Source organism: Piliocolobus tephrosceles, unplaced genomic scaffold (assembly GCF_002776525.5).
Source record: "Piliocolobus tephrosceles isolate RC106 unplaced genomic scaffold, ASM277652v3 unscaffolded_41, whole genome shotgun sequence".
Classification (NCBI taxonomy): Eukaryota; Metazoa; Chordata; class Mammalia; order Primates; family Cercopithecidae; genus Piliocolobus; species Piliocolobus tephrosceles.
The window spans coordinates 1185598-1208954 of record NW_022325420.1 but is presented as its reverse complement, the minus strand read 5'-3'; the positions used below and the strand labels follow the sequence as shown (position 1 = coordinate 1208954).

The window sequence follows — 23357 nt, the reverse complement described above, 5'->3', positions numbered from 1 at the left end:
CACACTTCAGCAGTGTTCATGAAAGGGCAATGTGTTAAGGGCACTGTTATACTCAGCAGATGTACACAACTTACACTGATGTCTCTTTCTGATTAAATTAACATTGCAATTGGCAAACCATTCACTGACCTAGAAAATTAACCTACATACATTTGCCAATAAGTACTTAATTCTTATCCATGAAATCAGAAGGTGATGAGACAGGGTTCTGTTAACTTGTCGGGGAGACCGTTTGGCACTGGGCACCTGTAACTCACTAAGAAACAGGTTTCTTCTTCTTCCTCTACTTGTTAGCAAATCCACTGTGTCTGCCTCTTTATGGAAAGATCTCAGGAATGACTGTACTGTCAGCCCAGGGACCCATGTAGAATGCAGTCCTTCACAATATACACTGTTCACCAACAAGAAGAATTTCACATACTATCAGCCCGACTGGTCCTACGCCCTGCTATAAGCAAAGTTAAGTACCTGCTCTGCTGTGGTCTCAGAGTAGTGGCACATAGAAGAATGAAACAGTTTTTCTCTTACAAATGCCATCTCAGGCAGTTTGGGGAGAGGCAGCTGCAGAGAATCTGAACCAGTGAGCAGCATCATAGCTGAGAACCATTAGGCCTACAGGTGAAGCAGTGCGTAATTAAATGCATTCGCGAAATGTGCATCTCCGGAAAGCAGTTTCACGCAGCACAAGCTTGATACAACTCAGCGGTCCTGAATGAGACTTAATAGGGGCTCCTCTGCAGTGCATGTGCATGAAGATAACCCTGACCTCCTGCCAACTGGTCTGGGCTGGGGCTTTGAAGAAGGTCCCTTTATAAGGCCCTTAAACAGACCAAAGAGCTGAAGATGAGCCTATGACTTCTACATTCACCTAAGCTTATTTGCATTGTTTACTATTGTGCACAAAGGCAAACATGAGATTCAAAAGTTTTTATCCATAAATTTTCTGAAGTATACATTTTAAAGGTCTATTTTCTATGGATTGTGGACTTATAATTCAGCTTGAAAACTACATACTAATGTTATCAGTTAATAAGATCTTTCTTGATACATGGTAAGATTTCAGCAGCCTCTAGGAAGTTAGTAGTACTCTATCAGTGAAACATTTGGTTCACTGCCTTGTTACTTACAATGTCAGCGAAGACTCCTGGCCTCATCAGATTGATCATCTTGGCTACCTGGTAAACATCCACGGAATTTTCTTTCTCTAGTTGGTGCATAAGGGTTGTCAGAGCACAGAAAGTTCCTGCCGTCACTCCTCCGTGCCTTGTTAAAAAAGGAAAGGAACAAAGACTCCATTGAGATGCACTACTCACATTTAGAACTCTCAAAGCCTATAGCCTTGACAACTTGGCAGCAAAAACACTGAAAGTTTTAATGAATTGTCTCTCTTCGCTGTTTGCACAAAGAACTATGATTTAATCTGAGATACTGCCAAATGTTCATGATATTAGTAGTGGCATACTTTTCAGAAGTTTAATATTTGCTTATGGTTATTATTTGTATACTATGAAAGGGGTTAGCAATAATAAAAAACAAACTGAGAGTATCATATAAAGACATATATAATACATATATAATGTATATGTATTATACATTATATATAATACATATATAATATATGCATAAATACATATATAACAAACTGTATTTTATATATTTATAACATAAGTTCAGCATATGCATTTTTTATTTATCATGGAATCCTAGGAAGATTTATTGGATAAAGTTTCTCATTCCTGAAAAATAAAAATCTTATCAATTTCACTTCTATGCCAGGAAATCAATGACTGAAAATGACTCTCTGGTTTGCTCCTGTAAAATTTCACTGCTAAAACACTGACTTAGTATACAAAGTGTTCTCAGCATCAAATGCAAGAGAAGATACTTGTGATCATGACCCCATTCTCTGTCTTCAACAGGGACTTTAAGTGAAGTAAAAAAAAAAATGTTCTGTGTTAACTTTATTGATAAGATGCAGATAATCTACCATGGCTGAATCATCAGTGGGTCCAAAGCATTAGGTCTGTCTGAAGACAAGGGAAACATACATATGCCCAGAGAATGTGCAGGCGTGAAACAATGTTACATATGGAACTTACTCATCATGAACAATCATGGGCCCATCCCTATTGGCAGCTTCTTCTTTTATAACACTTACAAGTTCAAAAGTTTTACTAATGGGGCTATCTGGATTTGGCCATTTAGGACACTGAAAGTGCCTCACTTCAAGTACATAATCATCCTATAAGAAGAAAAAACAAAGTAACGTTAGTGACAGTTTACGAGGAGTGGAATCATTGAGGAAAATCAGGAATCACAGTAAGGTAATAAAATCCAATGGCAGGCATGAGTGAGCAGCCGTAGTTGCAGCACATTCTTCACCACAGAAGGAAGAAACAGTTGTGATGCCACATTTACCATGCATAGATTTACTCAGTAGAAAAAAAAGAAATTACTTTTTTTATTCTAAAAATAAACTCTGTGGGTGAAATATGCCAATGCTTACAAACCATGAAACTATGCACCAAAGATGTATTTGCACTGCTAACTTCAAATTTATAAAAAGAAATCGCTGGTGTTAAAATCTGTTTTGAAAATAGCATACACTTTCTTCATAAATTTCTTCATATATTTCTTCAGGCTTAAGTAAAAGAAGGAGATTGCATGACACAGTGAAGAAAACGCTGACAAGGAGGTAGAGATCTAGGTTCAACTCGGATCCCGATTCTGATTCTTACTTAAGTGACCAACAAGACTGTGACTTGATTAAATCCCCTAAACCTCTTACCCCCAGCTTCCAAAAGTGTACTTTAAAAAAATGATACATTTAAAAACAAGTAGCAGAACCTAAATTTTACATAAAAGTGCAAAGGGCCAAAATACCCAAGATACTACTAAAGAAGAAAAACAATAGAGGAAATTAACTCATCATATATCAAGAATTACTCTAAGTTATAAGAAGTAAAACACTGCCATTGTGGCTGAGGGATGAACAAAGTGACCAATGGAATAAAATAAATATCTAGAACAAGCATATGTGTGTGTGTGTGTGTGTGTGTGTGTATACATATACATGATATATATATAATATGAATGACTGAACTGATATTGCTAATTCATAAATAATGGTGGGACAATGGGTATCACCATATGGAAAATAATGAAACTGAACGCTTGTTTCACAAAATATAATACAAAAAGTCAATTTCAGGTGGTACGTTTAGAAAACAATGTAGGAGAGCATCTTCATGATTTCAGGGTAAACGGTATGTTTTAAAGATACTAAATGATGGTTTCCTTTTAAAGGCCAGGAATAAAAAGATCAATAAACTCATATAGATTAAACTTCAAAACTTTTCTTTCACTAAAAAAACAAAGAAAAAAAAAAAAAAGAATCACAAAGAAAGTAAAAAAGTCAAATCCCAAACTGGGAGAAAGTATTTGCAATATATGTAACTGACAAAGGATTAGTATCCACAATATAAGAAGACCTCTGATAAATCAGTAAGTGATAAATAATCTAACCGAAAAATGGGCAAAAATCATGAACAGACACAGTACAAAAGATAGAATCTGAATGGTCAATTAATTTATATACAAATATTATTTCTAAAACATTTTATGTAAAAATATTATTGATGTAAACAATTATGTAAAAATATAAAGTTATGTTGAAAACTTCATTTTCAACAAGAGAAATGCAAATTAAAACTAACAAGAGATGCTGTTTCATTCCTAACACAAGCACTGGTGAGGATGTAGCGATTCCAGATCACTCACACATTCCTGATGACAGGATACCTTGGTAGGATGACTTTGGAAAACAATTGACTTCTCTTAGTAAAGTTACAGAAAGTTGAAGATGATCCAACACAATAACACAGCAGGGGAATTCCCAGGGTATCCCCAAGGGGAAATTTTGCATGTGACTAAAAATATTCATATAGCACTGTTTGTAATAGCAAAACCAAACCAAGACAAAACACAACAAATAAGTAATAATTTGCATGTAAAATTAAAAAAAAAGAATATGTATTATCTGGAATGCTAAGCAGCAGCAGTAAATGAATTTGAACTACACCCAAATACGTGGATAAATCTCAGTAGGAAAATACACATAATTTATATAAAGTTCACAGATACTTAAAAGTAAGCAGCATACGTGTGAAGGAAAACAAGGGCAAGAGTTAAATGATAAAATAAGTCAAGAGAGCAATAAACACTAATTCAGGAAGAGGCTACTTCTGAAGTGAGGAGAGGATGAAGGGGATAGGGAGCACATGAGACTTGATGGTCAAGGCCATGTTCTATTTCTTAAAGTCAATGGTGGGTAACAGTAATTTAACATAATTGTTAAACCTTGTACATATAATATAAACACCTCAAATATATTCAATATTTAGTAAATTCTTAAAAATAGTCCTCATAACAAATACATAAATAAAAGGCCCCTAGCTTTTGAAAGCTCAGTAGCGTAGACCTTCACTTGTCTACTAACCTCAAATGTTGTGATATTTGGGTAAAGTGCTTAAAAATGTCTGAAGTTAATGAAACTGTCCACTTTAGTCTTTCCTTCTTTTTTGATCTTTGTTATAGAAATATATCTATATTGATTTCTGGGTTGGGCTCCTGGATTATCAAGTTGTCCATAATAGCTGATTTACATAGATGAGACACACTGAATTGGGATCAATCAGGAATCTGTGTTATCTAGTTTATTTTCTGCATAATATTAGGAGAAAAACAGTGCTAATTTCCCAGTGCTGAGCAACATATTAAACATGATCAGTGATCAGGATAATGGGTGTGACAAGATAATAGGTATCTAACGATTATTACTCTTGTAATAGGCTTTCTTACTAACTAGGAATAATGAGAAGAAGGTATGAGAGACGGCAGATGTAAATGGATGCTACTAAAGTGATCAGGGAATAATCAGAGGTAAAAATTAGCATGGAATATTAAGAGCTCTCAGGGATCTTAGGGGCCTTCTAGTTCCTGCCCTTCATTTTACAAATAAAGACCTAAGTCTTTTTTGTTTTAATGAGATAGGATACTATTCCACTGCTATGCTGTTTACATTATTAGTTATTTGTATTATCAAGTTTATATGTATTGGTCATTTAAATATTCTAGAGAATAGAGAATCTTCTTGTATACCATATATGTACTAGTTTTCAGAACTAGAGAAAAGTGAAACATTCAAATTATTTGGAACATGATTTAATGTTTGTCAGATTGAGAAGGTACTCTGAATCTCACATTCCTTAGACATCATTATTAGTATCTTTTAGTATTTTACTATAGCTCTACGTAAATAAATTATTGACAAAGAATCCAATAAGATATTTGCATATAATTAAGAGTTTAGTAAAACAATGTATTATCTTGTAGATAACAGCAGTATCTTGTGTAACAGACAACCAAGACTTAAGTAAAATATTCCTAGTTCATTGTACTTCATGTTTTCAAAGCACTTCATTTATCAACGTATTACATCACTATCACTCATCAACTTTCTACATTGGTAGAGAATAGTAAGTTTCAGTAGGTAGTATTTTCCCCATTTGACTTAGGAGAGTTTAGGCAAGTAGTATTTTTCCCATTTTACTTACAAGGTAAGGGCTTACATTAAAAATGAGAATTAAAATTAATACATTTATTCTCTTACTGTGTTTATTTCCCATCTACGTTCTGTCAATCACTAATCTGGAGTAAATGAGCTTTGATTTCCTGTGTGTGTAAAATTCAGGAATGATGCAGTGATGATTAACTGTTCAATGATTCTATACCATTTTGAAAATGAACGTGACAAGGTAATTTGATTATTTGTGTAATTGTCTCAATTGGGAAAAAATCAGAATCATGCTTTTCATTTCTAGGAAAGATCCCTAGATTAGAATATGTTTAACATGTGTTTAAGATAAAAACCATGTCATTTAACTTATACCCTTACCTGTGTAGCTTCTAAGATAAAGTCCTGAATTATAAGTTTTTCCTCATTAGTTAGACATTTGTGTTCTTCAGCCATAAGAGTGACCTTAAAGCTCTCACAATTTATAGGCTCATCTTTATTTGGCCAGTAAACAAATTCATCTTCTGCCTGGAGAATTGCAAATGAAAGAAGAGTCTATATTTTAATTAAATGCCCAATAAGTCAGATTGTGAAATAAAGTTAATTGGTTGGCACAGAAATTTCAACTCCAATTTTTCTTTGAATCTGAATATTTACTCTTAAAATCTTCCTGGTGCCTTCAACTAGATTAATGTGCTGAATAAAATATCACTCTTAGGAACCCAAACTATTGCTTTATTATTTTATGGTCTTAGCTTATCAACAACAATGATAAGCTTATTGCTTCTGTAATTGACAACTGAGTAGAGAAGATTCAAGTGATTTTAAGAGCTCAAAAATTTCCAGCCTCATGCATAATGGTCACACAATAATTTTATAGACAAGAACTGAATATCAAAGCTAAGTAAACATGTAAAGCCTAAATGAAATACTTACTTGATTTTACTCTTCGAGTTCTCCAAACACATATAAAGAGGGGGATAGGATATCCCTGCTTTTCTCATACTAAAAAAGTCCTTCCTATACTAGGAACTCTCTTAATTCTAACTAGGTCTTTTTTTAAAGAAAAAATTAGGCACCTCCTTAAACTCAGGTAATCTCTAAATATTCTAATACATTTTATTTTAAAAATGTAAATAGAAGCATATAGGCTGATTTCTTTCATGGCTGTGATTCTAATTTTCTTAAGCAATGTCACAAAACACATACGTTGAAGTTAATTTAAATTTACTTTCATTTAAAACTTTTATTCATCACTTTGACCTAGGAGACTGTATAATGAAAGCAAGCCCAACAGTAGAAGGGTATGCCTTCAATGACATTAGTTTATTAGTCGAAAACAAAATTGCTCTGCTTGTTTGTATGCTGGAGTTTTCGCTATTTGTAACCTGATATTCCCCTGTAAAGAAAGTCCCAAGAGAGGTCTAAGGGACTTACCATGTTTTGGCCATCAGGAATCATCACCACCAGTTGGGCATTATGGTCCCATATCATCCTCCAGAAATCCTTGATGGTATGGAGGAGAGGGTGCTGGGTAATGATGAATTCATTGCTCTGGTAATAGCCCTACAAAACCAAAGAGAAGACAAAAACAACACTGGTGTATGCCTTTAAACATTCAGATAAACATTTATACATCAATGGATCTTAAGTCAAAATAGTCTTTTGAATTGCAGATTGTGTCTATGTGTAGTAATATGATTATTATAGCCAATGCTTACTGGGCACTTCCTATGCTAGGTGTGACACTACGTGTTTTTTGTTCTCTTAAGTCATTTGTTCCTCACAGCAGTACTGTGAGATAGGAACTGTGATCCCCATTTTACAGAAGATTAAACTGAGGCTTTAGAAGTTAAGCGTTGTGCCCAAGTTTGCCTTAAGAAGTCAGACGTAGTATTCAGGGTTACCTATCATCTTGGAGTGAATGTTGATGATTTTTACCTTTCCTTGGCATCCCTTTTAAATATAAGTTGGACTTTGTTATGCCAGAAGCAGGGTTCAGTCACCCTTGATACAGTTTCCAGTTCTACACTGTCCCATCCACCAGTTCCTTAAAGTGATCGATTCAAGTATCTAACTTACAAAACTGCTCCATAGTGACCATTTCACTACGGAATAGCCTGCTTGGCTGGCCTTGCTGACCCTCACACCTACCTGGACTTCGCAGATATGCCACAGTAAATACCTCTCGGTCACTACATGACCTCCTGGGACTTGTGCCTGCTTGCTTTAAACCCATCAAGTAAAACTCCCCATGGAAAACCTGCTTGGACAATGCCCTGGACCCAATAAAGGCATTGGTCCATGGGTCCTTTCCTCTCTTTCCCTGCTTGCTCTGCCTAAGCTCTATGCATGTGGCCTCCAGTGCCATGAACTCCTCAGGGTCCATAAATACTAAAAACTCTGAACTTTCACACTGTGTTTCTGTCATTGAAGACTTCAGGTGAGACTGCTCAATGGAACCCATGCAGGTGAATCCCATATTGGTGCTCTTTCGTCTGGGCCTCTGGTGGTCACTGAGGATAGTAGCTATCAGCTAAGCTGATAGAGAAACTTGAACAGTTTCATTAAAAACAAACCTCTAGCTGTACACCTAGCAAACTGCTTCGTGGATACTGTCTCTTACTCCACAGAGAGTGGAAAATCTACAGGAGAGTTTACATTTCCCACTTCGGTGTTCAGACAGCTTGGTTGCCCCTACAAGACAGGAACCAGGGAGACACCTTGCATATTTTGCTACAGATACCGAGAAGCTAGAGCTATTGGATTAATTGTGATATTTATATTGTTACTAAAGTCCTGGCTCTTCTAGCTCCTTCTGCTTTCAGATCCCATTCCTACCATCCAGTGGCTCATTTGAAATGTGAATGTATTTAGATGCCACTACCACACATCCCTGTGTTTCCTGCATAGATATTCCTTAACGTTTTCTTTGCTGGATAAATAGAACAGAGGTTTTGGAGTAAGAATTAGGAGGTTTTCATCAGAAGCCAAGCTCCGTGATTCACTGACCTTAAATGTTAGTGAAGGTCACACAACAGCTACTAAAACACTCATCCCTAACACAGAAGATGTAAATGCAGAAGAAAAGCATTGTATCTTTAGAAATCCAGGTCCCAAAATGAGACAGTGTCCTCAGTGACTTCTCTGACTTACCATGATATAGGAGGCATTGATGTAGTCTGTGCTTTCTCCACTCAGGGATGAAATGCCAACTCTTGATCTTTCCACTGGAACACAGAACATTCATGGTAAAACGAAAACAAAAACAAAACGAAACAACAAAATAACCCGTGCTCACAGCACTGTACCATCTTTTCCCCATGCCAGATGTAAAATATAGCTGCATTTTTCAAGTTGAAGTGTCTCTGATCTGTAAGCTAATTTTTCTAGACATTTTGCATTTTTAGATAAGACTTCAGGGGTTTATGAGTCCTTCGGAACAGTTACATATTGGACAAAACAAGAAATATCTGAACGTGCTCCATTTGCTCCAAAGGTATACAAATATTGCCAAATTTCCTACAATGCATTTTTATTTTAAAAAAGTTGTTTTTTCAAGGTTCAACACAACTTACCAGGGATGATGGAAGAAGTTCGATTCTTTTCCCTGTTGCATTGCTTTAGGGCTGTAGAATAGTCACTCTGCTGTATATTTGACTGACTTAGGAGCTGGGCAAGAGAGTAAAAAAATATATAGGTTATTTCATTTAAGTCCCCGAAATACTCAAACACACACACACACACACACACACACACACACACCCCAATCAAGATAAGATACTGACTAAAAATATATATGAAATATTTTCCAATAATTCCTTGAATTAAACCTTGTTTTAGTGAACTTTCTGGAGCTTCTATGTTTTACACCAGGGGAGTTAGAAGAAGCAAAGAAATCTCAAGTAATTCTTTTAGCATTGAGAGAATCTTCCTTACGGCTTCCACTATAGATGTGCAACCTCCATTTCCTCTCTTTAAATCTGACACAGATGTTTGGAGGTAAATTACATCGTGTGTGTGTATATACATATATATGTATATAATTCAATTTTATTTATTCCTTCTAACAGTTACTACTCCATTATATGAATAGTCTACATTCTGTTTATCTACTCAACTAGTGAATGTTTGGGTATTTGCAGTGTTTTGCGATTCTATAGCTTTACAGCTATGAGCATCTCCTGTATGTTTCTTAATGTGCACACGTGTAACGGTTTCCATAGAGCATTAGGAGTATTCAGTGTTTAATTTTTGACAGTCGGATAAATGAAAAATAATATATCATGGTTTTGATTTACATTGTCTTAATTTCTGTGAAATTGTGAATTTTGGTGCTCATTAGTCATTAAGATATCTTCTCTGATGATTGCCTTTTCATATTTTTACTTCGTTGCCACTTATTAATTTGTAGGGGGTTCTCACTGTCTTGAATGTAAATCTATAGTGTGTAAAAAGTTGGAATCGTCTTCAGTTTCTTTAGTAACACAGAGATTTACAGCCAATTTATTTTTCTTCAATAGCTTTCTGCAAATTATTGTTTTACTTAAGAAGTCCTTCTCTATCCTGAAGTTATTAAAAAATACTTTCCAATGTATGCCCTGCCCTGCCTTCCCCTCCCCTCCCCTCCTCTCCTATTCTCTTCTCTTCTTTTTTGAGACAAGTCTCCACTCTGTCGCCCAGGCTGGAGTGCATATAGCTTCGACCTCCTGTGCTCATGAGTTCCTCCTGCCCCAGCCTCCTATGTGGCTGGCACTACAGACGTGCACCACCACACCTGGCTAATTTTGGTATTTTTTGTAGAGATGGGGTTTCACCATATTACCCAGGCTGGTATCAAACTCCTGGGCTCCAGCAATCCGCCTGCCTTGGCCTCCCAAAGTATTGGGATTACGGGTGTGAGCTACTGTGCCCAACCCAATATTTTCTTTTCTAAAATGATCTTACAATAGTTATAAAGGTTTGCTTTCACCTTTAGGTAGTTAATCCACCTTGAACACATTTTAATGTTTGAGGAGTGGTAGAGATATAATGTTACTTTTTTTGACATGAAAATTTTCCCAATGTTATTTGTAGAATAGTCTGCTGTTTCTTCACTGATATGTAATGTTATCTCTACCACATAACAGATTTCCTCAAATGTATCATTCCTCTGCTAGATTCCTCCATTTTCCAATACTATTATATCACATCATAAGTCTTCCATATACAGTACAACAGAATTCTTGTATTATTATTTCCTTTTCAGTGTGGATGAGACATTTTGGCTCTTTAATTTTCCATGCTAAATTAAAATCTGTTCTACATTTTCCATGAAAAATCCTGCTGTAAATTCGATTGATACTGCATTGACTTCTATAGTCAATGTAAGGAGAAGCACTATTTTAATATTTCCATGTATCAACATTATATTTTATTTGGGCCTAACTTTATGCTCTTCAATTTACTTTTATAAATTTATATATTTAGTGCACATTTTGTTAAGTGTCTTTTTTGAGATGATGAAGTTTTTGCTACTGTTTTGTTATTGTTAATGATTGGGTTTTTTATTGTTCTAACACATTTTCTAATCACTCAAAGCTAACAAATAACAATGCTATTGATTTTTATGTATGTTTGTTAAACTCTAATTAAAGATAATTATTTTCTCTTTTGTTTCTCTCGATATTCTTTGCAGGTAGTTATATTATCTATCTGCAAATCCTTTTCTACCATTATACATCTTTCGAGTTTAATCCAATTTCCAGGATGAGTTGAATAGTAGTGCCAATAATTTACCTTCCTTATCTTTTCTTGAATCTATTATGAGCATTTCCAGTTTTAATTTTTATGTGTGATGTTTATTGTAGTTTTATGATAGACACTTTCTAGAAGGCTAAGAAAGCTTTCTTCTATTTCTGGTTTACTAAGAGTTTTTTTTTTTTTTTTTTTTAACTGAACAATGTAGAATTTGACTACTTTTCCTGTATTAATTGACAGGGTCATGATGTTTCTGTATGTAAATATATTAATAAAGCATCTTTCATTTTTGGAATAAACCCTATAAACTCTACTTGCTCATGATATTAAAGAAATACACTGCTGGATTTGAGTTGCTGATATTTTAAATAAGATTATTGATACCAGTCTATAAGTGTCTTATTCTGTCTTTGTTCAGTTTTGGTATCAAAGTTATATTTGTCCAATAAAATAGCTGGGTTAGTTTTTCACCTGGATTTTTTATGCTAACATTTGGAATTTTATGTTCCTTAAAAATTGGCAAAATGTGACATCAAATTCTTTTGGGCCTGGTTATATTTTGAAGGTGGGATTTTAGGCAGCTCATTTGATTTCCTCAATGGCTATTGGCCTAGTTAAATTTTCTATATATATATATATATATATATATTTTTTTTTTTTTTTTTTTGAGACGGAGTCTTGCTCTGTCGCCCGGGCTGGAGTGCAGTGGCTAGATCTCAGCTCACTGCAAGCTCCGCCTCCCGGGTTCACGCCATTCTCCTGCCTCAGCCTCCCGAGTAGCTGGGACTACAGGCGTCCGCCACCTCGCCCGGCTAGTTTTTTGTATTTTTAGTAGAGACGAGGTTTCACCGTGTTAGCCAGGATGGTCTCGATCTCCTGACCGAGGCCCGTCTCGGCCTCCCAAAGTGCTGGGATTACAGGCTTGAGCCACCGCGCCCGGCCAAATTTTCTATATATTTTTAGAGTATTTTTATTATATTTTTCCTTTAGAATTTTTTCTATTTTTCATTTCTTTGGGTACATAAAAGGTGTAATATTTATGGAAAACATGAGGTATCTGATACAGGTATACAATGCATCATTATCACAGGAGGGTAAATGTGGCATCCATCACCTCAAGCATTTAAGCTTTGTGTTACAAACAATTCAATGAATGCTTTTAGTTATTTAAGAATATACAATAAATTATTCATTTATATATTCATTTATTCATTTCATATAGGTTTTCAAATGTATTGTCACAAATATGTTCATAGTATGCTTCTGTGTTTAAAAACGTTTCTAAATTATATCTCTATATATATATACCTCCCTTTGTCAATCTGGACACAGGTTTGTCTATTTTAATCCTCTTTTGACAGAACCTACATTAGGTTTTGTTAAAGCTTTATTTAATCATTTAAATTTTCTATTTAATTTTTAAAACTTTCAAAATGTTATGTAGTGCTTCTTTTGACCTTTAATTCTAAAGATTTTAAAATTTCCTCTTAAATATGTATATTATTTACAAGGGCATTTTTAATGCCCAAATATCAAATTTTTTAGGGAAACTTTTCATTGTCAATTTCCAATTTTTACTGTATTACATTGTGAGAAAATGACTGGTATGATATAGATTCCTTGAAATTATCTCCCTTTTCCCTCTGCATCTATTAACAGTTTTATTTTAGAATATGTGTGCAATGGGCCAGGCGCAATGGCTCATGGTTGTAATTCCAGCACTTTGTGAGGCCACAGCAGGCAGATCGCTTGAGCTCAGGAGATGGAGACCACCTGGGCAACCTGGCAAAACTCCATCTCTACAAAAAATATTTTAAAAATTAGCCAGGCGTGGTCGTGTACACTTGCTATAGTCCTAGCCACTCAGGAGGCTTAAGCTAGGGAGAGGAAGGTTGCAGTGAGAGATTGTGCCTCTGCACTCCAGCCTGGGTGACAGAGGGAGAACCTGTCTCAATTAAAAAAAAAAAAAAAAGGAATATATGTACAACACCCACCACATACACACGCACACACACTCACCTTCTCTTCACAGAGAATAGAAACCACAGAGTACTTTCTCAGCCTCCAGCCTTAGAGCCTATACATGTACTACTGTAAACACTTGGGTTTTACTGCTTTTGAACACTAATTCCTTTAACTGTGTCTTGAATCCTGCCTCTTTGTACCACTCAGGGTCTCTGCACACTCCAATTATTTCCCAAGAAGCTCTCATGTCTCATATTAAGACATAAGCAAAGAAATCCCAAATAAATACCCCCCACATCTTACTCTCTAACTCCAAGTTTTCTTATAGTTATCTTAATCATTCTGTCCAGAGTAAACATTTTTAAGAGCTATATAATTGTCATTAATTCCTCAAATCCATTTATTCCTTAACTCCCTGTAATCTGGGATCAATGCTATACTTTCCAAATGGCTCTTAGACAAAGGTCATCAATGACTTATTTCTAAATCCAATGGCCTCCTCCATTCCCAACATACTTGATTTGTCATTAGCACTTGCCATCTCTGTTCACTTCCTCTTTCAAGAAACATTATTTACTTTGGATCCTAGTATACCCCGCTGTCCCAAATTTTCTCCTACCTTCTGATGCCACTTTTCCCCCTTTATTTGTGGGCTGGCCATTCATTGGTTAATTAAAATCTTTTCTTAAGTAATCCTTTCTAACCTTTCTTAGACATTTCATTTTTAATTGGCTATCTTATCCAATTCCAAGTCTTCAAAGAACCATGTCTAAGCTGATTACTCCCAAATCCATTTCTTCAGGCCAGACCTCTCTTATCCTTTAGACCCAGTATCCAACTGCCAAGTATACATGTTTATTGGGACATCTCCCAAGAACCTAAAAATAAGGTAGATTTAGAAATATCTCATCATCTTCTCCCTCACCACACCCCTCAAGAATGTACCACCTCCTGTTCCTGAATTCTCAATCATGGTGAATGACATCATTACTTTCCCAGTGCCCAAGCAGAATCTGAGTAGTTATGCTTGTGTCTTTTCTCTCCTCTCTCTCTGCAATGTCCAATGAATCACTAAATCCTCTTAAATATATCTTACACAATTCTCCCCGGTAAGTTGCATCCTTATCTGTACTCCTACAGCATCCTGTTTTACTTCTATAATGGCATTTTTCAAACTATTGTGTTTATCTGTTTCTTTCTTTCTTTTTTTTTTTTTTTTATTAGAGACAGGGGTCTCACTCTATCTCCTAGACAGGAGTGCAGTGGCACAATCATAGCTCACTGTAATCTTGAACTTCTGAGCTCAAGCAATCCTCTCACCTCAGCCTCCCGAGTAGCTAGGACTACAAGCTCATGCCACCCACCCAGCTAATTTTTTTATAGAGACAGGGTCTTGCTCGGTTGCCCAAGTCAGTCTCAAATTCTTGACCATGGTCTCCCAAAACAGACGAATAACAGATGTGAGCCACTGCACCTGGCCTGTTTGTGTTTTCTTACCTGTATTTTCTATTAGATTGCAGGCACCATAAGACTAGGAGCTGGGTGTGCTTTTTTTTTTATTTATTTTATAAATTCATGTTTGCATCCTAATAACACAAAAGGCTGACATCTGGTAGGTATCTAATAAGTAGTTGTGGAATAAACAGATATTCAATATATTTCAAGGAAATTTTCTATGGATAAACTTGAATAGATATCTTTTTTATGGGATGGTGCACACACACACACACACACACACAAATACATTTCCCTATTTATGATGCTAACAGGAAAGAGAGTAAAATATCTCTCTTTTCAATTGAATTCTGACCTTATAGTTAATATTTTCATTTTGATCCTGGATTATTTAGCTTACCATATCATTTTTTTTAATGCAACTACACAGGGGCAAATCATATTTAAATGAGAGTTTTGTTGAAATGGGTAATATTGTGTGTGTGTGTGTATGTAATTTATTTAGGGAAAAGATATCTTTACAACTTAATTACATTTTAACATTTCTTTATTATCTGAAACCCAACTGCATACTCTTTCCCCCCTTAAGGCATTCCTTTATGACTGAGATAAACTTGGCTGAGTAAAACATGTATGACTTTCTGACAACAGGTTCTAAGCTCAGTACTGACCCCAATCTTTCTCTTACACCTCCAAAGGCACACTGTGCAGTAATTTAAAAGGCAAACGGCCCAAAGGAATTCATGGTGGCTAACAACCTATGCTATAGACTGGGGAGCAAAGCAGGAGAGTAAGTGAAATCTCAACATTTGTTAACTCTCCTGGGTTTTTCTAAGGTCTTCCGAATTCTTCCTAGATATTCATTCTTCATAATTTGGCCCTATTTCTCCAGGAACTCTGAGAAGTAAGCGGATAGCACAGGAACAATGTGGAGTGAAATAATATAGCCCCTATTCCTGTGGAAAGCTACGATTCTGCAAATGCTTCGGTCTCAGCTGGCAGGTCTAGTAACACCTGCTTTCTGAATTCTTTGCCTACTGATTTCTGAAAGTCAGAGAGCTGGTATTGTGGGAAGTACAATATGGACAAAACGTGCTCTTGTCTCTGGCTTATGGCCTTGAGACAGGGTGAGGGGGAGAAACTGGGGTTGAAGAAGCTATTATTCCAGTGTGGGCTACTCTGGTCCAGGGGTTTCAAGTGAGACACAGTTTTATTCCAAAGAGTATCAGGAACAGCCTGAGCCACAGCACTCATGTTTAAGTGGTCTGCTTTTTTTCAAAGTAAAAAGAGCACTTATATAGTCTGTTTTACAAGTTCTTTCTCTTCATTCTCTTATGCTCTATGCCCCTCTTTTCTCGACCAAGTTTGCATTTATAAAAGTTAGTTTAAAGTTTCTGAGAACTTTTCCTCTTGCTACTCAGAATTATGTTTCTCCTTGAAATTCACCATGCGGCACTGTAGCCCACAGTAAGGAACAATGATGGCTCAAATACAAAGCCATTGTACCCACACTGCCCACTCAACATGACCCTGTCAACTCAATGAGAAGATGCAGGGACATTCAGTTCTGTAGTGACATCCAAGAGGCTTCCAAGAGGACTCACCTGGAATTGTTTCTCTAGCTTTGTTTTGCCTGTTGGTCCAGGAATGAGGAGTGCATTAACATAGGCATGAATATGACTGTCCAGCACCTCAGTTTCTTTACTAAGTATGGCCTCAACCAGTGTATCATGAATGAAGACATATTGCTCCTGGCAAAACAATGACAATAAGAAACATTACTTCAAGTTTTCCTCATCTGTATCTACCTACAAACATGGTAGCTTCCATTGACAGACAAGGAGAGTTTTACAGAATGGGGGAAGACCCACAAAAAAGATTGCTTACTAAACCTGAAAAGAAGTCAGAGAGAGGAAAGGAAGTGGTCACAGAAGAAAGAACCTCTTCTCACTCCTTACCTCTGCATTTATTGTGTATTGTTGGCAATACACAATAGGGTAGGAGGCAGGAAGAGTTGGCAAGGCAAAGCAATGTCCTCTCTACCTATCCTTCAAACTTGACACCTCTACACTTTGTGAGAGGGCTTTCCTGACTTCTATACTTCTGGTGGGCCTACCCCTTCTGGCAATGCCAACTCTCCTTTTCACTTGTCATATATAACTTAACTCAATTTCATATATAGTTGTTAATAGTTCTCTGATATTTCATATATGGAACTCTTCCTTGGTCTTGTATCACCAGAATGTCATTTTTTAACTTTTATTTTAAGTAAAGGGGTACATGTGCAGGTTTGTTAGACAGGTCAACTTGTGTCATGGGGTTTGTTGTACAGATTATTTAATCACCCAGGTATTAAGGCTCATACCCATTAGTCCATTAGGTATTTTTCCTGATCCTCTCCCTCCTCCCACCCTCCAACTTCTGAAAGGCCCCAGTGTGTGTTGTTCTCCTCTATGTCTCCATGTGTTCTCATCATTTAGCTCCCACTTATAAGTGAGAACATGTGGTAGTTGGTTTTCTGTTCCTGTTTAAGTTTGCTCAGGATAATTGATGGAAGGAAGTTTGGTGTGGTTTCGTTTTGAAGCCCACTCAGCCATTGGTTTCCAATTGCTTTCAAGCTGCCATTCATAGGTTTCGATTTAAGTTCATTTTAATTTAGAAGCAGTGAAGACAAAATGCAGATTTGCTGACATTGTTCTGTCACTTATGGGTAAACTACATGGGCTTAAAATGGATATAATTTAAGCATAATTTATATATTTTTTAAAAAAGAATCCATTCATCCACTATGTGTATGAAGAACTTGAGATTTTTGCTATCAAGGGTGTGTGTGGACCACTCTACTTAGACTTTTGCTGTATCTTCTCTGTGACCAGTGTCATTTTAAAAGGTATTCCCTATTTGGGGTCACAAAATAGACAAAATTTATCTGGCTCATTCATGACATAGCTGCAGTTACTGGTGTTATGGGTTGAATGGTGTCCCCCTGGAAAGATATATTAAAGTTCTAGCTCCCTGATAATTCAGAGTGTGATTTTATTTGTAGAAAAGTTTGTTACAGATGTAATTAGTGAAGATGAGATCAACTGGAGGAGAAGGATAACTGGTACGCTTATAAGAGAAGGAAAATTAGGTTACAGAAACAGACATAGAGGGAGACAGCCAAGTGAAGACTGAGAGTGGAGTTGTGCTGCCACAAGCCAAGCAATGCATGGGGCTACCAGGAGCTGAAAGAGGCAAGGAAGAATCTTCTCTAGGCTTCTGGAAGGGCATGGGCCTGCAGACATCAGAACTATGAGACAATAAACTTCTGTTGTTCTAACCTACCCTGTGTGTATTACTTTGTTTTGCAGTCCTGGGAGATGAATACACCTACATTTTAGTGACGTTTCCATACCTTAGATGAATAAAGTTATCCTTTTAAAAATCATACCTCAGTTTGTACCAAATAATTTCTTTGCGAACGGATGTGTTTTAAGAAGCCAAATATGTTGACAGTTCCTTCGTGCTGAATCTGCTGCAACATACTGTCTAGCACAATATATGTGCCTGTTCTTCCAACTCCAGCACTGAAGAGAGGACAAGGAAATAAATATTTCAATGTTAAGCATAAAATAAATTTGAAAAATAGATCACTACTGGTTGTCATGTTGATTAACTTCCTTCTTCAAGCAAGTGAACCACACAATAAATTTAGCAATTCAATATTGTAAACAGTTTAGTAGTTAAGCATAATGCTTTAAACAACAAATTTAAAAGTGCCCTTTCTAATGTTCTGTCATGTGTCTAATTGCAAAACAACTTCACTATTTCTGCTGGAGATTTTAAAATTTTCAAAAAAAGATATTTATTATTCATTGTATATTGTACGTTCAAAATATTATGTATCAGAGTGTGGCAAATAGATATGTAATCTGACAAAATGAAAGCTTCAGCTTCACCAAATTCTGAAAAGAAAAGGTCCCTAGGTCTATGTTTCCAGGTAGACACATTTGTAAAGGTTTCCGCGTTAATGGGAAAAAGAATTTGATAAAGCTTTCTGCTGAAAATATCATTTCAGTGAGATTGTGAGGAATAAAGCATGACTTCAGTTATTTCTAAAGGGCCATTATCTATCGACTTCTTCAAAGCCTCTAGCAGAGGGACAGAATTCACAGACAGGGATTCTTTTCAAATGTTCCGACAAGTAGGAAGTGCTAGAGTGGAAAATTAGCACCTGCTCTGCACAATAGCCTGGTCCTTCTCCGTTTGCTAGGAAACAATCCCTGACCTTCAGCACTATTTTTCTTGCATCTTCCTGTTTTCCTCAGTTTATAATCAGGCTAACAGATTAAAAAACCTCAAGATGGGTCTCTCAAATTTAACTCCTGAGATGGTAATTAGAATGTGTTAGGTAAGCTATATGAAAGGCAAACACTTGCTTCTGTAAAAGCATGCTGCTTTGATAATAATACTTCACATAGAAATAAATTTGATTTTTGTGATCACAAGGCTTGGCACACAGTCAGCACTCAATAAATATTAACTGCTATTATTATTTTAACTAAAAACATTAAATAAGGATGTTTAACATATTTTTCCTCTTGCATTGAAACATCATTATTTCTATTTATCAATCTGGTCTTGGAAATTAAAAAAATCTTGGCAACAATGAATTGACAATACATTCAATATAATGTATTAGAACCCAAGAAAATGAAAAAGGAATTCTGGTCCCAGAGTGTTTAAAAACTACTTAAATATATTTTGCCAAATTTCTCACAATTTGTGTGCTTTGGCTTCTGTGATGCAAGGCTGGCATAATAACGCTAAAAAAGACTTTTAACTCCTAGGGACAGGGGCTGTAGCTCAAGCATTTTTATCCCATGCTGTTATATGTTGAGGTAAATATTGGTTTAACAACAAAAACGTTGTTCCACCTGCCTCAAATAGTTAATAAGCTGAAATCCATTTGAACAATTAAATAAAATAATCAACATCAAAAAATATGTGGTGCTTAGAAATATTCAGCCATCCAGTTCTGAGTCTGGCATGTTCATTTCCTAGTGATCAATACTTATGAAAATGAACACATAATTTTATCACCCTCACTTCAAGAAATCATTTCCGTTTTGGCAAAAGCTTTGTTCCATTGATTTCCTTTCTGCAAGTATAAGCAGTTCTATGGGTTTAGAGGTACATCTCTGAGACTCACCTGCAGTGGACGACAACAGGCCCCACTGCATGGCGCTTGGCATAGGCTGCCTTTCTCACAAAGGTCAGCACCGGCAGGGAGTACTCTGGTACTCCCATGTCAGGCCACTGCGTGTAGTGATACTGTGTGACCACACGTCCACTGGGTCTTCCTTTCTGGGAGCCCTGGAAAAGTTCAGACAGTTAAAAACAGTCAAACACACACACACACACGCACACACAAACACACACACACACACACGGTTCTTAAACAGCAAGTCAGGAGTCATAGCTTGATTTGATGTTGAGGGTCCATAATGAATGAAAAAAAGTAGAGTGTCAATTGTGATCATTAATTTTGTGTCTACTTGGCTATACTATGGTGGCCCATGTTTGGTCAACACTAGTCACACAAAACGTTGCTGGAAAGGTATTTTTTTTAGACGTGATTAACATGTAAGTCAGTAGACTTTGAGTAAAGCAAATCATAGTCCAGAATGTGGGTGAGCTCCATTCAACCACTTGAAGGCTGTAAGAACAAAGACGGACAGGTTACCTGAAGAAGAAAGAATTCTTTTCCACAGTGCAACGTAAAGATCCTGCCAGCATTTCTAGGCTGCCAGCCTGTCCTACAAATTTAAGATTTGCTAATCCCCATGATCGTGTGAGTCAATCCTTAAAAATATAAATCTCTCTATCTCTCTATTCGGTTGGTTCTGTTTCTTTGAAGAACCTGAGTACACATTATTCTTCGTGTTTTCTTTCTTTTTCTTGTTTCACTCTCCAATCTTTTTAGTTGAATGTTGGGATCATGTCAGGGTCATCCTATGCAGTTGCCACATAAGATAGGAATTTCTGTTCATGCATCACATTCACTGTAAACATCAGCAACAAAACCAGTCTGGCTCCAAAGCCACAGCGGGCATTTAGAGACTTGAAAGAAACTTTTAAGACTGATGGCAGCTGTGATAAGAATTTTTTTTATTTTTTTAATTATTATTTTTTTATTTTACAGAGTCTCACTCTGTTGCCCAGGCTGGAGTGCAGTGGCACGATCTCAGCTCTCTGCAATCGCGATTCTTGTGCCTCAGCCTCCTGAATGCGCACCACCACACTCGGCAAATTTTTGGCCTGTTATAAGAATGTTTAATGCCTTTAGTTACATACTTTTTACCCTTTCTTGGTTCTATCACTCGTTCACTTAAAAAATGACCAAATGCATTGTTCACTTCATTATGCCCATCATCTGTTGATTCACCTTTTTTATTTTTGTGTTTCTTAGAGAAAAATTCCTCACAGTATAATAGGCAAGCACTTGCACACTCTTCTGAGTGACCAGAAAGTGCCCATACTCCTCACTCCCATCGGCAGGCCAGTACTGATCACATTTTCTCTGCAAAAGAAAATGTAGATATTACTTCTGTATTTCAAATGCTCTATGTAAAAGTCATTCCCTGAAATCAGTAAAGTTCTGAGATGGTGACAGGAAAGGACTCCTTCACTCTTCTAAAGGTGTTTTTTTTTTTTTTTAATAAGCGACTGAAATTAGTTGTGGAGCAGCCTAGGGATAGAATCTGAGAGTTGAATTAGACCGAGATGAGGTAGCCTAAATTTTCCCCTTTCAGATGAGGCAAGTGAGTCAGAAGATTCAGGTTACAGAGCCGAGACTAAAATCCATGTCCTGTGAATTAAAATTGATTTCACTCTACATTGCTTTTCAATGAGTCACATTTACTTCTCTCACAGTATGAAGAATGCATTTAAAAGGCAAATAGCATGATTTGTAATGAAACTCTTTGACTAACAGTATTAACAGTTTCCCTGTAGCTGTCATATTTACTGGAAAAGAATATCAACTAAATCCCAAAACTTTGGCTCTTTCCTAATGCTGACTCTATTAAAACTAATTTAAAGTACCCCTAATTAGTCTTAAGGGGATGACATAACAGATTGTCTACATACCCTTCCTTTCTCCACGAGGTTTGTTATCATGACAATAACTTCCACGTTATGTTCCCATATCATTCTCCAGAAATCTTCAGCTGTGGATTTCAGTGGGCCTTGGGCAGCAATATAAGCTTTTGGTCTGTTGTAGCCCTGAAGAATTAAATGATAAATGTTTCCTACTAACTGATTTATATGTCATCTTTAACTGTACAGTACCTACGTTTTTTAGGTCAGCATACTTTTTCTATAAAAGAAAACCATAAAAAATAAACTTGCGAAGTTGGAGAAATTTGATGGTACTAAGATAGCTACTCTTGGTTAGAAAATACTCTTGGTTAGGAAGCAGAAGGATCCCTATCACTTTTGTAAAAAAAAAAAAAAAAAAAGGAAAGAAAAAGAAAGAGCTCTCTTTGTTTTGACATAACTATAATTCTGTGCATTTGCATTCCAAGTGTATTTAATCCATTTGCAGTCTATTTGCTATGCTTAAAATCAAGTCTTTAAAAGCACTGCTTTGAAATGCATTTTAGGCAATGGGCTCAGATGTCCACAGCAGCTAAAAAAGCATCTGGAGTGTAACCTCCTTACTCCAAGGTACTGAGAAGTGCTAATCATTATTAGCAATTCATCACTGTGTCCCAGTTTGTACAAGATGTTTTATGAACATAATATGGATTGGCTGTTTCCCCACCCAAATCTCATCTTAAATTGCAGTTTCCATAATTCCTGTGTGTTGTGGGAGGAACCAGGTGGAAATAGTTGAATCATGAGTGTGGTTTCCCCCATGCTGCTCTCATGAGAGTGAGTTCTCATAAGATCTGATGGTTTTAAAAGGGGCTTTCCTCCTTCACTGGGCACTCATTCTCTCTCCTGCCACCCTGTGAAGAGGTGCCTTTCACCATGACTGTAAGTTTCCGGAGACCTCCCTAGCCATGCAGAACTATGAGTCAACTAAACCTCTTTTCTTCATAAATTACCCAGTCTTGGGCATTCCTTCATAGCAGTGTCCTTCATAGACTAATACAGAACGTGAACCTTAATCTTTCGTCCACACAAAATGGAAGCATCAACCCTGAGGTGGACATGAAGAACCTAAAGCTCAGAGGAGTTAAGGGGCTTTCCAAAGTTCCACAGCTAGCCAGTGGCAGAGATGGGATTCAAAATCAGCTCTAACTCCAGATCTCATGTTCATTCTGACATGTATATTTCCTCCGCAGGAAGCATGGAACAATTGCCTGTAACAAACCCACTTTATACTTATGTACTCATTTATTTGAATTCAGTGTTCCACACAGTATTAACCTGAAGCCAGCTCGACTGAGAGGTGGGTGGTAGGGAAATAACTGAGTTCCGCTGAGATTCAGGTGATCACAGTGAAAAACCAATGAGTTACTGAGTGGTGTACGAGTCTCTGGAGAGTCCCAGTAAGTTTCATAAAGCTGGGTATCCTGAGGAATATCCAAAATTATAAAGGTTGATAACTGGATTAATAATCATATTGGCC

General features: G+C 36.6%; 1 protein-coding gene across 4 annotated transcripts in view; it reads right to left on the bottom strand.

The window, feature by feature from the left end:
• Positions 1-23357, bottom strand: part of PTPRZ1 (protein tyrosine phosphatase receptor type Z1) — a 194208-nt gene that overhangs the window by 1035 nt on the left and 169816 nt on the right. For all 4 annotated transcript variants that reach the window (XM_023223492.3, XM_031935097.1, XM_023223493.3 and 1 more), the window contains 11 exons: positions 21869-22003; positions 21165-21299; positions 19929-20092; positions 18168-18303; positions 16339-16485; positions 9154-9247; positions 8732-8805; positions 7013-7141; positions 5957-6103; positions 2100-2242; positions 1128-1263 (listed from right to left, as the gene is read on the bottom strand). In XM_023223492.3, the coding sequence (XP_023079260.2) occupies positions 1128-1263; positions 2100-2242; positions 5957-6103; positions 7013-7141; positions 8732-8805; positions 9154-9247; positions 16339-16485; positions 18168-18303; positions 19929-20092; positions 21165-21299; positions 21869-22003 (1440 nt within the window). The remainder of the gene's footprint in view (positions 1-1127; positions 1264-2099; positions 2243-5956; positions 6104-7012; positions 7142-8731; positions 8806-9153; positions 9248-16338; positions 16486-18167; positions 18304-19928; positions 20093-21164; positions 21300-21868; positions 22004-23357) is intronic.